Below are 17,533 nucleotides of genomic sequence, written 5' to 3'. Positions count from 1 at the left end.
GTGACACATTGAACAACTGGTAACACATTGAACTAACATGAATAATTGTATTGACATTAACTAACATTAACAAAGACATTTTGAAAACTTTTGCTCATTGTTAGTTCATGTTAGTTAATTGATTTACTAATGTTAATGCATCATTACTCTAAAAGTGTTACCAAATGTGTTAAAAGCTAATTCTTTTAGATGGATGGTTGGTCTCACCCAAGCGCTGACACAGCGCCCACAGGTGGTGATCTTAAAGTCTCCGTAGAGGTCCCGGATAGCCCCAGTTGTGAAAAAGCCCTCGACCATCAGTAGAATACCATAAACAAAGAAGGCTGCTGCAACTCCATAGATCACATACTTTAAGATGTCAATTCTGAAATTAAAAAAATATACTATTATTAAATGTATCTATTATTTTTTGTTCTTATTGGGAACTATTGGGGCCACAATTTACAGAGGGGTGCCAAGTATAGTGCACAATTCATTTTTCAATTGCTGCTGGCACTACCAGATTTCTGAACAAAACACTGGCGATAAATTAGAGAATGATGCAGGTTTATTAATGATAAACAGAGATGTATTGTGGATTAGGCTTAAATCTAGATTAAATCAAGGTATATTTAATAATTCTATTGCCCCTAACTGTTTAAAAGGCCTTGAGGGGACAGGGGCACTTCAGGGGCCAATAAGATTTAAACTGCCCCTCTGGCCCCACCCCTAGATCCGCCAGTGGTTGGACGTATGACAGAGAGTGGGAGAAAGAGCCACCCATCAATGTGCTCCTTCATTCGCTAAATTCAGCTATGTTTGTTTGTTCACTGCATTTCAGTGAGGAATGTTACATGAATGGTGGGTACAACACTGGATTTGGAGATCGTTTGAATCTGATAGATGGATCAGTCCCAGTGTTAAAGGATGCCGAACATGAACCACACACAGTAAGGGAAACTGAGTCATATGTCTGTGTTTTGTTGCTAATAGGTACACCACATGAACTGCGTGTGCTACAGTACATCCATTAATTGTTGTTGGCTCATCTGCAGCTGTAGCAGTCTCTTAACCAAACAATTTCGGCATGCAAACATAGTTTTACATTTTCAGGGAACATAAAATGCAAGGATGCAATTCATCCTTTGCAAAACAAAAAATTCTACCATTTCATCCAAAAATATAAAAAAATACATAAAAGACTATTAGCCCAAACACAAAACATATCTTTAGATCATTTTTAGAAATTAAACTGTGTATCCACTGTTGAATAATCGTGAGTGGGCATACAAATAAATGAGTGTATTTTAGGGAAGGAGAGGAAGAGGAACCTCAGAAAGTGCCAATACTAAAAAACACCCAGATTAAAACTCTCAACAGCCTTATTTTCTTATATTAAAACCTTTAACGTGTACTGAGTATGATAAAGCAATCAAATAACGTCAAGACAAAATGAAAAGCTGAAAAACTGTGACCAAACACTGATTCTTTCCTCCACCCACTCAATTCTCTCTTTCTCTTCATCCATGCCGCTCAGACTCCCACTAGTGAAGATCCGGTGAGCAGGTGTTGCGTTGATGATCTGGTGCCATTTCACAACGCTTAATTCTCTAAATGGAACAGGTGCCAAAACCTAACATGGCAGCTCAGAAAATTCCATAAAAGTGTTTCTGTGTGTTTGTGCGTCAATGTGTCCGGGAAATCTGCACATGCACTGTATTCTTAAAGAATATCTGTGGCACCCTCCTCAATATCCTGGTATGGCTAAACTATGCCAAAGGTGCATTAAATATCCATAAATAACACTATCCTATACAGTAAGTTAGGGATAATAAAACAGAGTCCTAGTGTGGTCCTTTTAGGGTGCATTAAATGCTTTTATCACTTTTGAGTATTCAGATATTCATGCAACATGATATAAAGAATAAGTTTGGAATAAACACATCTATTTCTAAGCACATGCACATTATCACATCATGTTGGTACTGTGCGACTCACATAGTAAAGATGTCCAGGGCATCGACGGGCGACCGTACAACATCAAAGTAGGTCTGCAGGATGGTAACGGTGCCAGAAAGAGCCTCATGACCACATCCACAAAACAGTGCCACCCCAGCGTACAGCAGGATGGTTGCAATCAGAGAGGCGTAGGGTATCCCACTCAGACATTTAAGGCAGCATTCAGAGCACCCTGGAAAGACAAGTAAAAGTCAAATTTATAAACTTATACAACGGTGAATTCATAATAACCATGGTGATGTTTTGGTGTGTATAGTAATGCTGTTTATGAAGCCCTATAAATGAAACCTGTCATGGCAGTAACATAATTCATTCAGTTGTATAAAGTTAATATAGATTTGATGAAAAAGCAGTTTAAGATGCCAAATGATTAGTACAGTCAATCCACTACCTAATACTTAAGTAAAGAGTGAAAACAAGAAGAAAACAGCAAAGAAAATTCCATTTGAATGGACCAACACAACATCCATCTCAGACACGTCCCACAAGGGAGGATGTTTACCGTCACCCTTACCAATCATAACCACCACAGCCCCAGTGATTCATGAAAGCGACTGGACGGCACGCAAACAATATTGCTAAATGAGAGCAGCACCAGCACTGGCTATTACGCAGCTCACGGTAGCAATGATAAATCATGGCAGATCAGGCCTTCAGAGGATGTGAGCAATCAGCACCTTAGAAAAGAAGTATGATCTTATTTTGGAACTCGGGTTATGATGGGGGGAATAACTAAAGCGTGGTAAACATTCACAGCGTATCTTAGTTGTTGCTGTTGGTGCATTGGCATTGTATCTGCATTCTCCTTACTGCTTGTAGCTGTGCCCCAAAACCTGCTGTTTACAGGAGTGTGGATAATGTGTGTTTTTCAGCAGTGGCCCAGCTGTCACAGGGTAAACAGACTTACAGCTACATTACACCTTGAGAACGGCCTTGCAGGTCTGAGCAAAATCCTTTGGTGAGCAGGAGAATATTACTATATGTAACTGCCTCATTAATTTATATAAATTTTTAAATCATACTGTATAGTTTTAAGTTCAAAATGTATTTCCATTGCACCTTTCACATTGTGCATTGTTGCACAGCAGCTTTGCATAACTTCAGTATTACGAAAAACAGTATTTAAAAAAAATTATAAGTTATAATAATAAGTTGGTTTCCATGCCAATAAACAGCATCATAATGACTTTCCTGATCTTAAAGGGACAGTTCACCCAAAACATTTACTCACCTTCGAGTTGTTCCAAATCTGTATACATTTCTTTGTTATGATGAACACGGCAAAAGATAATTGGAAGAATGCCTATAACTTTGCTTATTATAATGCTTGGCCACGATTGACCACCATAGTAGGAAAACCTTTTTTTCTGTTGAACACAAAAGAAGATACTTTGAAGAATGTAGGACAGCAAACAGTTCTGGGGCACTTTTGACTACCATTGTAACCTTGCCTACTATGCTGGTCAAAGGGGTCCCAGAACAGTTTTTTACAAGCATTTGTCCAAATATCTTTCTCTGTGTTCAACCCAACAAAGATATTTACACAGTTTTGGAACAAAATGAGTAATTCATGTCAGAATTTTCATTCTTGGGTGAACTATCCCTTTAAGATAAAATCTTAAGTCTTGGAAGTGATTAATGAGCGAGCCAAAGTCTGTGTGCTTTGATCGCAGTGGGATGAGACTTGAGATCAATACTTTGCTAGAGTAGACTGTCAGCGAGAAACGCAAGCTTAAGCCTGGCTCATCAAGCCCATCCCTCTCTTGCCAAATGCACCTGCAAGTAAAAATAATGTTGCATTTCTGTAGCTCAAACTGCAGTGTATTGCGCTGAGATCATAGATTCGATTTGGAAATCCCAGAACAAGGAACAATGTGTGATTTTGTAGCTGTTCGTAGCGGGTTGGGAAACAAAATAAGGTTGCAGGAATTTAGTTCAAAAAATTATCTTAAAGCGGCGCTGAAACAGTGTTTCATGCATTCTGACTTATTTACAATGTTAAACGTGTTGTCTTCTCGTGCACGACATGCCAAACCTGTCAAAAGACGATATGGACGTATGACGTAGTAATTCTGTGCTCGATAAACTACCCCAGTGTTCGTACAGGTACACTATGTTCGCGAATTCAGCTGTGTTTGTCTGTTCACTGCATTTGGATGATGAATGTTATATAAATGGTGGATATAACGCTGGATTTGGAGATCGTTTGAAACTAATAGACGGTGCCGGACATGAACCGTAAGCAGTAAGTGAAACTGTCTGTGCAATGTGTGCAAATGTGTTTTAGTTCAACCCCCCACACGCGTTGCATGTTTTCGGAAATGGTCGTACAACTGTATCTATCTTTTATAAATGTGATCAAACTAAACGCTCTAAGGATATTTAAAGGGTGGATACTGGATATTATTCTGTAAATACTCAAGATTAACATGAGATATGCAGAAACTGTCTGCGTTATGACCGCTTTAAAGGAATAGTTCACCCAAAAATAAAAATTCTGTCATCATTTACTCACCCTTAATATACATGTCTTTATTCTGTAGAACACAAAATAAGATATTTGAAGAATCGTGGAAACCAATCAGTTCTGGAGCACCATTGACTCCAGTAGTTTCTCTTCTTACTATGGTAGTCAGAAGAGCCCCAGATCTATATTTGCGTTCAGCACAATAAGAAATTTTTTAAAGGTTTGGAACCACTTCTGGGAGAGTAAATGATGACCCAATATTTCCTTTTCAGAACTATAACTTTAATTATAATTTGCAACATGTTTTTCAATTAAAAAGCAAAAAGAAACATTGATTAAATTTACTTTGAAACAAAATATTTAGATAATAAATGTTTTTCACCTGTATTAGTGTTTAATGTGAATGTTAATGTTGGGTTTAAAAAATGAACAAGATCTGTTATATACAATTCACACAGAACCACCAAACCACAAAGGGTTTTCACACTGAACCCATTTGACGGTGTTTGTTGGAGCAGTGTACGGAATCCTCATGTAACTTTGTCTTGAGTTACGGGTGTTTGTGTATTTTTACTGGAAAACAATAATACTGATTATTTGCAGTGAGATCAATTGAGCAAGACTGTGTCTGCCCAGCATAATAAAATAATTATTAAAACCCAGAGAAAATCATAACAAATCTACAAAAAGAGTCTTAAAGATGAGCCACTCACTCCACAAAATGATGTGACATTAACAGACAGCTCCAAACAAAAGCTCAAATTCATTATAGCTCATAACTCATTACAACTACATTTCAAATAACAAATGAAGCACTAATACAGACATTGTATAATTAGCTGACACTTTCAAGGGAACACTAATGGAAGAAAACAAGAACCCTACATATACTGACACTATTAAGGCTTAGAGAGAATTTATTTTATAGCAGGTATAAAGCAGCTCGTCCCTCACTCAGATGAATAGCTCCCTGCTCTCAGTAGTATATCAGCCAGCTATGGTTTCTGCCTGCTTGTCCACCGGCCCAGACGCTCTTAATCACGGCCCATTAAAATGCTTTCCACCTCCCTTTTCTCATAGAGACTTTTTTAAATAAATATGGTGAGTGAAACTGTTCATGAATTTTAAGAAGCTGTCAACATTTTATGGACATACAGTATCTTATGGTTAATGATAAACACTAACCAAAAGGAAAATAAAATCATATGGTGGGTATAGGTATGCCTACGTTTCATTCCAGATGACACGTCGGTTTATCCACATGCAGCACTGCTGGAGTAATTTAGGTTTACAACTGGAACAACTGTCTTATTCCCTCTCTAGCCAGTGTGTGTAATCCCTTGTCTGTGTAGTGAGTGGGTCATATTTAACAACTGGGCAGATGTGAAAGCTTACAGCTGTGGCATCTCTCTACTTTTCATCTGGCAACTTTGGCATTGTAAAAGCATCTGCACCTTCAGCCAACATTCCAAAGCATAACATCGTGTCTACACCGGACAAAAGACAATAGAACGCATTAGAACTGATTATACTGTTTCATTTTGCCCACACTAAATGCGGCGTATCGGTGTAGACACGGTGTAAGAATCTTGGAATACCTGGCACTTATAGTTGGATGAAAACAAACCCACGGCTTCTGAGGAAAAGCCAAATGACCTCTATTATTGACTGTGTGATGAAGCATACTTGCAATAATTGCACATTTTTGTGGCATGGTTTTCCAGACAGGTCTTAGCTTAAGCCAGGACTAGGCCTTAGTTAAATGTATATATTTAAATAGCTTCTTTAGAAAATGCCATAGTATAGCACACATATTATTAAAATGTCATATAAGCTCCGAGCATCTCTGTTAGCTGCAGTCAACTGCTGGCCTGACTGGAATATGAAGCTGCTCCCTAGTGTGCTTCTAATGGCACGCTGAGTGACCGCAGATCAACCAGAAACAGGAGGAGGAGCTGAGCATCACATCTGTGTAAGTGAGAACCTGTGCACTGCACATCATAACTGCCATCAATTACATTTTCATACGAGACATTTGACAGAGATCGTTTATAATTGAACTCCCATAATCATAATTGATCTTTTACTTTGAGCTGTGTGCGTTTGACAGATTGCACTGGATTGCATTTGCTCAATTAGCACTGACCAGTTCGAAAGAGTTCTTTTTGGATTGGCATGACCATCTTTGATGGATTACAAAGGACACCGATGGCATTTCAATTCGCCATATGGATCCTGAACACCTGGGCAGCTTGGTTAGATATTATAATATAGTGTGCGTATAGTGATTATACAGTTATGGTTATACTTATGGGTATACTTGCTAGTGTTTATACACTAAAGTCTTTCCGGATGCGAGGGGATGGCATCCTCCTTGTTGAAGATGATGTCAAAAAGCATCCCCTCTGTAAAACAGCCATCTCGCATAACAATCCTAATTATCATTATATTATAATTATAATAACATCAATTTATAATGCAAATCGTCTGTGTCAGGCGAAAGCCTTTTTTGATAAATCATTACTATCAGTCATCCTTAACGCCTGTGGGTTTTGCGAATGTTTAACCAAAAAGAGCTTGTGACTAAACTGTCAAACATCCTAAATCCACTCAGCGTGAAAAATATGAAAGACCTGTGATTAAGGTTGGCAGTGTCACACCATTCCAAGCCCACAATCATGGAATTAACTTGTAATGTTTGTAATAAATTTCATGTAATTTGAAGACATGAGAAAAAATTTAACAACATAGAAATAATAATTAAGTCACATTAGGCTGAACATGAACAACATCAACATCAACTTTCCAATTACCCGGCAATCTCTTGCGGTCTTGAATCATAATACAGACCTTTACGGACATGATTAAGTAATGTCTGTAATTTGGATTCGTCTGAATACATTTTATCTTAAAAGAGAGAAATTGGAGGACTAAGCAGCCTTTGCACATGTGATCTGTGTGATATGTTTGCACTTAATGCCCAAAGCCTTGCCTTTAATCACCAAAGAATAAAACTGAAATAATAAAAAAATGCTTAAAATGTGAATTGAAAATCTTGTAAAATTGAAAATCGTAAAAGCTTACAAAGGCCATATTGAATCGGGGACCAAGTGTTTAGTCGCTCGAGAATACCCAAAACAATATGGCGGTCTACAGAAGGCAAACGTTGTGTTTGAGCTTTTTATCGATATATGTTTTAACGTTTCTCCAGCAAAAAGTGGTTTTACTGCAGCACTAAGACCAGCAGAGACACATTATTTAAATTCGCCGGACTTTAAGCACACGTCGACCAAGTGTATGTAAATGCACTTTTGGCTTATAACTGTGAATGTGCTCAGACACATTTTGTTTCTTTACGAAGCAACATCGCCATACAATGGCCTGGCATGCATAATGCAACTTTTGTATTCGTTTTACATGGATCTGTGTAAATGCACATCGTTATGACAATGCTGTCATGTGTATGTACAGGAACATTTTAAAAAAGTGCAAAGGAAATACTTTTTTTGTTGTGTAAACGTGGTCTAAGTATAAGACTGCTTGCAGGCATACAGCATGTTCGGTATTGTCAATGGAAATAATATAAAGGTTGTGCAACAGTGAGACCAGCAAGCAAAATGAGACCCTGAGATTCTCTTAACATGCCCCATCATTCTTTTGGGCTTGACAGGCAAGGACAGCCAAAAATTGCACGCTTTCATTAAAACCTGTGAATTAGCATGAAGTCTTTATGTTGATTGCATAGTTTGCTTCTCAGTTTCACACCAAAGTCTTAATTGGACAGCTTCTTAAGTGAAGGTTGAATACAGCCTATGAGATTACATGGATTAATGAAATATATTTAACAAGCTGCTGTTGACCAGCGGCAGAAATGCATTTGTATAAGAGCAGCTAAAATTGCAAAATATTCTATCGGTCTGTTCCTGGATGAGCCTACTTTAATTGCATGCATTATAAGCATTATGACAGGCATTTAATTTTATGACCCGAGTTTCAAAGCAGTGCTTGACAAACAGTAGTCAACAACTTACAGACACTAAAAGTTCTGATATAACAAGCTATAAACGCTGATGATGACTATACTTCACAGGCAATTTACTCATGTTTACAAGTATACTAAGTGAATTGTGAGATATTTACTGCTGCTTTAAGGGCAGATGAGCTGAACATTGTTTTCTCCTTCAGTGGAGATGACAGGCCAGCTGTCAGCCGTCACAGGCAAGAGTTTCACTCAGAAGACGTTGGGTCACAAACCGCTCTACTAAACTGACCTCTGTTGATGTTACCTCAGCGGACACAGTCCTCTTTGTTTTAGTGTCTCCTGCATTCAAATCTTCATCCATTCAATACATTGATGAATATGTCTAGTGATTACATTGTTTATTGTACATATTATGTTGGAGGTTTATACACAAGTGTCCAAAAGCGATGTCCAAAATTACATGTCGCTTTATTTGAATTCATATAAACTGCCTATCCAAACAAAGTCACCACCTGGGTGCTATGATCTGGGGTTGCTGCAGTTGGTCAGGTCTAGGTTTAGCAAAGTTATGTGCCTAAAGAATGAGGTCAGCTAACTACCTGAATTTACTGAATGACCAAGTTATTCCATCAATGGATTTTTTTCTTCCCTGATGGCAAGGGCATATTCCAAGACAATGCCAGGATTCATATGGCTCAAAGTGGTTCAGGGAGCATGGACCTTAACCCATTGAGAATCTTCGGGATGTGCTGCAAGACTTTGCTCTGCGGTCCGACTCTCCCATCATCAAAACATGATCATGGCCTAAAATGTATGCAACTCCGGACATGAACTACGAATGAGTGCCGTAATCAAAGCTAAAGGCGGTCCAACAAAATATTATTGTGAGTGACTTTTTTGGGGGGATGGGCACTGGGCGGTATAGATTATAAAAGATATTTTAAAAACGTTTCATGCATGTTCACTTGGAGTGTACACTGAAGCTCAGCTTTGGGAAGATCTTATGGAAGCATGGCAAAATCTAGACTAGAGGATCAACAAATATTAATAACAAATGAAACCGTGGCCCGTGTATGCTTTATTTACTTTTGAGTTTTTCTAATAAAACCCATATTTGTCATGATTCTGCCGCATCATGTCAAGTTTCTCTTGTTTTGGTGGCAGGATCATGACAGAGTCTCATGTTTTGTGTGGAGAGAGGCATTTATGGCCCGTATGGCCTTCAATAAACTCTCTCCGGTCTCGTCTCTGTTCCCGCCCTCTCGTCTCCTCGTTATTGATTCATGCCCTTCACCTGTTCCCTTCTTGATTCGGTCCCTTATTTAATGCTCGTGTGTCTTCTCTTGTGCTGGTTCATTGTGATTTGTTTGGTGCTTGTGCATGTCAGCTTAGTCATGTGTAGTTTATGTCAAAAGTTAATTTAAGTTTTGTATCACTGTAGCGAGTCTTAGTCCTGTCTTATTATATTTCCTTGTTTTGTTATGTTACCCCCTCGTGGGTGTTTGTTTTAAATTTATTTATAAATTGAAAATATATACATTTCATTGTCTTTTATTAGTCTGTGTCTTTTATTTTAGTGTTTTTAATTAGTGCCCAATATTTAAAAACATATTTACTAGCTACACTAACCACTATTGTTTTACTATTACTGCAGAGGTGCTAAACCCACAACTAGTATTTTAAAATAGAAATATAACAAATTGATAACAAATGTAAAAAAATTATTTACTTAATTTCTTGCCGTTTATTAAACATCTTTAGCATTTTTTTCCTTTTTCAGTGGCATTTCTGCGCTAGGCCCTTGTTAAATTTGAAAGGGATACATTAAAGGGTAAAACTGTATTATATTTGGGGAGCAGCTGCTACAGTCAAATTGAGTGACTGTAACAACAGAATCCCCAACTAACAGGCTAACTGGATAAAACAAAGAGACAACGTTTGATAGTGGTTCAGCAAGGAAATCTCCATTGTGTCTGTTTTCAAGAATGGTCTGTTTATTTTTGCCCATTTTAGACTTTTGTGACCACACTCATTTGTTCTGCACATTAATGTTGGGCCACAAAACCCAAAGTCTGCTCACAACTGCTTGCTTATTCCTGCTGGCTAAACTTAAATACTTAGGTGAACTAAGTAGTTTGGAACTGTCACCTGTCCAGTGTTTCCTTCAGATTCACACTAATCACCACTCTGCTCCTGTCATTCAGTGACCATGTGTTGATTCTTTCGCTCTGTGTTTCATTTTCCCATCAATGGGCTTGGTTGAGCATACTTTACAGCAGCTAGACAAATGGGCGAGCGAGTCAAGCACATGCAGGAGGCAGCATCCATTATTCAAAAACAGTGCAGCGCGACGCGAAGAGGGGCCTGCCATCACTATCAATAATTCAACTCTCCCACCACAAACCCCCTCCATTTCCCTGTCTTTCCTTTTTTCTCTTTGTCTATTTCTTTCTTGGGTCTCCTCTAAATGAACAGTGTGAGCCGTGCAAAAGAAGTCTATTAGTACTTCTGGCAGGGTCAGTCTGAAAGCACTGTGACAGGTATAAAGCAATCTCAACTTGTGGGTCGTGACCTAAAAATGGGCTTTAGGGTCTGAGAGGGTTTATGACAACAATACAATATGCAAAAAATAAGAAGTAACTAAGCATGAAGCAATCATGAAGCATCATTTGGCAGGACACAATAAACATACCATCACTAATCTTTATCTTGAAATGAATAGGTACAATTATTATACATAGTATTTATCTATTATAAAATAATGATGTAAATGTTAATCTGTATATGCGTGATGAATATGAATATAGCGTGTACAACAACAAAAGGCAGTCCCTTTGACCCAGCCATCCCATCCATATCACTCTCGTTCATTTGCTCCATCTGCCAGACTCTTGTCAAACAGTCATGAGGGGATTATGCCCCCCGCCCACTGCCCAATGAGGTCAAAGGTCATAATTATCTAATGGTTACTTTAGCTCTCAGAAAAAGAGCAGAGCAGAGCAGCCGTGGCTGTAAAGTGCTGCACGGGTGGCTAATTAAAATACTGAGCAACTTCTCCCATTAACCCCATTAGGACCAATTCGGGTTAAATGTGAAAACTGGGGGCATGTAAAGTATTGAAACACAAAAGCCAAATAGCATTACTGTCCAGAGCTCAGTTAAACAAAACCTCAATGATAGAAACAAATGTCTCACTGCATTAATGCAAATGAGTTGCTCGTGCATTCATGTATATGTTATAATTAAAATGCATATTATATTTGCATTGAGCATCCGGTAGATTTATGAACCGACTCATCTACACATTTAATCTGCCAGTGATGTTGCCATGCCAACCCAAAGCAAATTATGCTCAAGTGCAATGACCTACTTACCGCACATAAACAAAATCAGTGGGACAATGGAGAATCTGACACAACTCACACAGATCGAACTTAAAGTGAGAGTAAAGTGACATTAAAATATGTGTTCTGAGTTTGTCATACAACAGAAAATTGTGTTATTAACCACCCAGCCAAATCTGAATGGCGAAAAAAACAAAAACATAAAAGTTATCAAAATCTTGGAAAAATAAGCAGGACTCTCTGTTCTCAAACACTGGGGGATGGGGGCGTATCCGCTGTTGGCGCTGAAGTCATGCCCACTCGTGTCGCTCAACCTGAATCCCCAGTAGTGAAGAAAAGAATTTTATGGGAGGATTTGAATTCAAACACATGCGAATCGATGCGCGCAGTAGAAAATAGTGAAAAACTGTTTAGCGGCTTAACTCCAAAGTTCAGCACAACATACTTCTGTGTCTTTGTAATGTGTTTCAGCAAAACATTTCAAACATCTACAATATGTTCATAAACAATTCTCAGAATTAATTTTTACCCGGACTTTAAGGGTTAATGGGGAATAAAAGGAAGGAAGCTCAGGAAGTCAAACTTCGGCTGTGGGTTTTGACTAATATGAAAGCATTTCACTATGTCTAACTAGTTTTTTTACAGATCGGCAACGTCAGATCAGCACTAGTAAAAAAGGTCAAATAATCTGTGGTTCCACATGAGGCCAGTTAAGTACTAGAGAAGGAAATAAGGCAAGTGGAGAAATCTGATATTATATGTCCATATATTCATGTACAGTACTGTAACTGTATGAATTACTTTCATATGTTTATATGTTGATATTTGTGTAAAAAGTTTATTTCTAATTTTACTGCCGTATTTATTTTAGTTGCAAACAGGATTTTTTAAACTTTTTAACTTTAATGCGCATAGTATGCTTTTAAGGCCAACTCTTGGAGATCCACATAGGCAAATGTATAAATACACATATGCTAACAAGTACCTTTCAATGTCCCAGAAACAACTTCGTTCACAGATCAACCTATCTTGACCTGTCACATAAAAAAAAGATAATTTCCAATCTTTTAATTTTATTTGAACAATAGCCCATTTGGCATCCGTCACTATAGCTTGGTTTTTGGCATTAGATGAATACAGTCTCAGCCATTGACAGAGTGAATCGGAAGCCAGTTTCTTTAATTTGGTGAAGCACTCTCATCCCGTTTAGTGGTGAATGATTATCTAAAACCTGGCAGACTGTTTATATGTGTATGAGTGGGCAGGGATTAAAATTATGTATGGTCTTTCTTTAAAAGGGCTTCAGGATGTTGAACATCCACAAATGAATTCCAACATCGACTATTTACTGTAGTATGGCTGAATTATTACATCTCTAAAGACAGCAGAACAAAAGAAGGAAAATGTTGAGTTGGAAAGCATAATGGCTGTAGCAGATTTCACTCAAGATTTCAGAAACACATGACCCTTAGCAATTGGTAAAAACAACGTCCCGGCATGGTATGCAGGTACTGGTGTCCATCAGGGTTTATTACAAAAACCATAACATAACTATAATATAAACTTGGAACAGCATTAAAATTCATGCCAATCTTTTTTATTTTTTTTTATTTTTATCAGCATGCTATTTCAAAATCATCACCACAAACGCCAGAACTTTCAACATTCAGCATAGAATGATGATTAAACTGTGTGTGTGTGTTTGTCCCATCATCCCAGAGGTTCTGAGGCAATCGGATCAACTCTCAGCTGAGCTGCCCCAGCCAGACAGCAAGGAGGGGGATTACGCTATTGCGGTGGGGGAAGGGTGCCCAACAAAGAGAAAGTGGCACGTACTCCCTCCTGCATTACCATACAATGGACCTGGGACACCCGTCTCATCACACCACCTCCCGTGTATAGCAGTGCTTTGTGTTAGGGCTGAGCACAATGTGAAAAGATCACACGTGCACAGTGTGTTCACACTGACTTATCATTAGCTAATTACTGAGCATCACAACAACATATCTGAGAATACATTCTGAGGTAAACAAACATCCCTGCCCCCTGCTATGTGGTAATTGTGTTTTTTTTTTAATATATTAATTAATTACTACGCTTACGTATAAGATAGATGGCTGAATTCGTACACTTTCGAACGGAAACTCGCAATTGAACAGTCCTTATTTGTGCATGAGCATGTTGTACTAGAACAATATTAAATGGCTCGTCATATAGACACAATGAGGACTAATGCACTGTATGGCTTGGCCAAAAGGGAGGGCAATATCAAGTCAAGTGCAAGGAGGTCTGTCTCTGAATAAACAATAACAGCACAGTAAATTGTTAAACTATACATTTTCCATTTGATTTCCATTTTACTTACATTAAAGTTATGAAATGTTTTCACTCAGTACATTTTTTTGTATCTGTAGTCTACATTATCAGATATTTCAATAAATACATCCCGACCTTAAATAAGTACAGTAAATAAAAACTTATTTATTTAAGTACTTTTACTTAAGTAATTTTTGGCAAAAATATTATTGTCCACCTTAAGTTGCTTTGTCTAGTAAATGAACCAATGTAGGTCAGATTTTGCTTTGGTAGATACCTAATACATCATTGTCATTAAAGGTCCAGTGTATTTAGCAGCACCTAGCAGCGGTGAGGTTGCGAATCGCAACCAATGGCTCAATCCACTCCCGTTGGAAGCAATACGGTGGTTGACACAGGACTAACCGCCACAAGAGATCGCCTATTCTCCGCATACGGACATCATGCATAAACATTATGAGATGCGCGCTAGCCAGACAGGATTTAAACTATGCCGGCTAAAGACTTAAAAGTTTGGTTGGAAGATGTAAAACGTACCAAGCAGAATACAGTGCTCAGAGAAGACATGTATTTGAAATAAGTATTTAATTACTTTTGAATATTTTGTAATGTGTATTTTTCTTAACATTAAGTTCAAATGTAATTTGTAGTTAAATACTTTGTGAGACTGTATTTTGTATTTTAAAATACTTAAATACTTCAAATATATCGATTTAATTCTTTATAACAGTTTGGTTTCAACGCTGTAAAAACAATACATTTTGTGTATTGCGTGTTCATTTAAGGACAACACATTAATGTTGTTCCTGTGAATGCTAGCAATAATGAATGGATGATCATAGCGCATCTGGATGAGTCAATGCACGGGTAACCCACCCCCTAGCTGACGTACAACATTAACATTTAGCGAGAGTGTTTCCAAAGCAACTTTTTCCAATCGCTTTCGCTATACGTTGATTTACTGTAAGTAAAGAATGAAAAGAAACTGCTTTTGTGCTCAAAGTGCTTTAAGGTAAAGTATCTAGTAATATACTACTGAAAGTCATAGGAGAAAAGTTTTGCGCAAATGAGAGTATCTTGTGTTGTCTAGTGATGCCGGATCGCAGTAATACTTGTGGTCAGGTGGTTCAAGTAATAAAAAAACAACATTCTGATCAATTGCTGGTAGGTCACAGGAGAATGAGATAAATCAATAAAGATGATAATAATAAAATTACGTGAAGGCCTACATGTGTCTGTAAGTGTGTGATTGGAGTGGTTGATGGATTGCTGATTAGAAAACCTTTCTCTCTTTCTATTGTGTATCTAACTCCACTGTTACTATCGCCTTCAAATGATTGCTTGTAAAAAATATTTTATTTTTGTATTTTCAAATGACAAGTTTTAAAATATTTTTTCACAGCAGTATTTTGAATTATATTTACCAATACACTTCCCCAGATTGGGTAAATGTGTATGCTTTTCTTGAAGAAATCGTGACAGAAGTGGTCAAAAGTGGACCAAATAGATGGATTACAGCAGCAGGTGTAAACGGGTGTGTGCCTCTTTCGTCCACTTGTGATAGAATGGACCAAAGGGCCTTATAAAGACGGGAGCTGCAGCAGGGGGGCAGAAGACCCACATGCTCTAGTTTAGGGCTTTTTCAGAAACAACATGGCAAATTTCATGCAAGGGGACCTGCGCTGTATGTAGATATGTAATAAAAACATAACCCTTCATTATGAAAGGTCTTTATACACCTCTGAACACATAGTTATGTATATTAATATTATACTGCCTTTCTGTAATAGATCCTCCAAAAAATGATACATTGGAAAGAAAATATAACAAGTTATTATTATTATCATAAACTGCATACTTGGTCTCACTTTTTAATTATAATGATCCTCCAACATGGGAAAAAGTTCATTGGCCATTTCAAAGTATAATCGGAGATATCAGAGACACACAGGCGGTGGCCATGTTACTCTAGAGGCGAGTAGGCCGTCCAACACAGTAAGGGGCACTGGGAAGCGCTACCCCCTCGCTGGAGGGTGGAAGCTACGGAGACCACCTACACGGTCTCACCAGTGGGGAGAACTCATGGTAGTAGTGCTGTGGCCCAACCAGGGGTGCACAGAAGCAGTGAAGTCCACCGTGGGGAGGTCACAGGTTTGCTGACAGGGGAACCAAGAGTGAGAAACTGTCAGACAGGACTACCCAAGGAGGGGAGTTACTACATGTGGAGCACTAGCCCAAATACAAGGGTTCACCTCGTGAAGGTAACTCCTATATACTGGGCTTGAATACGAGCTGCACCGCCGGGCTTGTAAACCGGAAGTGCTTAGTGATGGATGGAATGCCCATATTTCCTCCAGTGGAGGAAATAGGGAGGCTGGAGTAGCGCACTTACTCTCCTGAAGAAGGTTTATGACATCTGCTGTGAACGTAAGTCACCTGACGGTTGATGTACGCTATGGCATGAATGCCACTGGAGGTGGGGGCCCGTCCGGCGCCCCGACACTGCCTGCCCATTGCACTCCACACCTCAGCCGAGCAGGGAGGCATCTGCCATACCACGGCATGCCTGGCCACCTGATCTAACGGGACTCCAGCCCGGAGACAGACATGTTTGTGCAAGGGTCCAGGGTGCGCCGGCAGCAAGACGTGATGGGAACACGTCTTGTGCCGGTGTCCCACGCTCTCCAGGGAACCCGACTCTGAAGTCAATGCTTGAGCGGTCTCATATGCATCAACCCATGCAGCATGGCTGCCGACGAGGACACCATATGCCCCCGGAGCCTCTGAGTGTTTCAGGGGGACCGCTGACTGCCGCATAGTCGAGACGGATCATCCTCACTAGCCAGAGTGACATGCTGGGGAGCTGTGACCAGGCCCCTATACATAGTGACGGAGGAACTAGCGGGGAGATCTGCTTCATTGCCTCTGTGGAGGGAGGTTCTGTGGTGGGCAGCATGGCTGTCTCACCAGGGGCGGAGCCCTGGAGAGACGAGCGGGTCTTCTGACTTACCTGCCTTAGTTCCTCACTGCTGGATGCACCGTCGCATGGAGAGTGTCGAGGGCTGCGGAAGTGGCATGTCGCGACGTTGAGTTGAGGCTGCTACATGCTGTGGCCACCCAGGGAGAAGGAAGCTCTCGTAGAGCCAATTGGGCATCAGGCCCTGAGAGGGGCCCGGCTGGAGGTGGGATGTGGCAAGGACAGACCCAGTGCGGCTTGACAGCGATAGCATGGCTGGAGCTGTGCCCGATGTCCTGGGTCTCTTCTTAGAGGGCTGCTGAGTTGATGCCCTCCATTGAGATCTCTGTCCCCGGGGGTCACCTGAGGAGGGGCGGAGGTACAAAGGGGCGGGGCTGCTGGGATGCTGACACCGTCCAGGACCTCAACACCCTGGCAGGGGCTGGGTCGCAGCAAGGAAGGGCCTGAAA

At 39.6% G+C, this 17,533-nt stretch overlaps 1 protein-coding gene across 3 annotated transcripts in view; it reads right to left on the bottom strand.

Annotated features, from left to right (window-relative positions):
• Positions 1-17,533, bottom strand: part of gpm6ab (glycoprotein M6Ab) — a 53,693-nt gene that overhangs the window by 4,844 nt on the left and 31,316 nt on the right. For all 3 annotated transcript variants that reach the window (XM_079461888.1, XM_079461889.1, XM_079461887.1), the window contains exons 2-3: positions 1,978-2,170; positions 208-364 (exon numbers count right to left, since the gene is read on the bottom strand). In XM_079461888.1, coding sequence (XP_079318014.1) covers positions 208-364; positions 1,978-2,170 — 350 coding nt within the window. The remainder of the gene's footprint in view (positions 1-207; positions 365-1,977; positions 2,171-17,533) is intronic.

This window comes from Barbatula barbatula, assembly GCF_947034865.1.
Source record: "Barbatula barbatula genome assembly, chromosome: 8".
NCBI classification, from domain to species: domain Eukaryota; kingdom Metazoa; phylum Chordata; class Actinopteri; order Cypriniformes; family Nemacheilidae; genus Barbatula; species Barbatula barbatula.
This window is presented reverse-complemented; position numbering and strand designations above follow the sequence as displayed.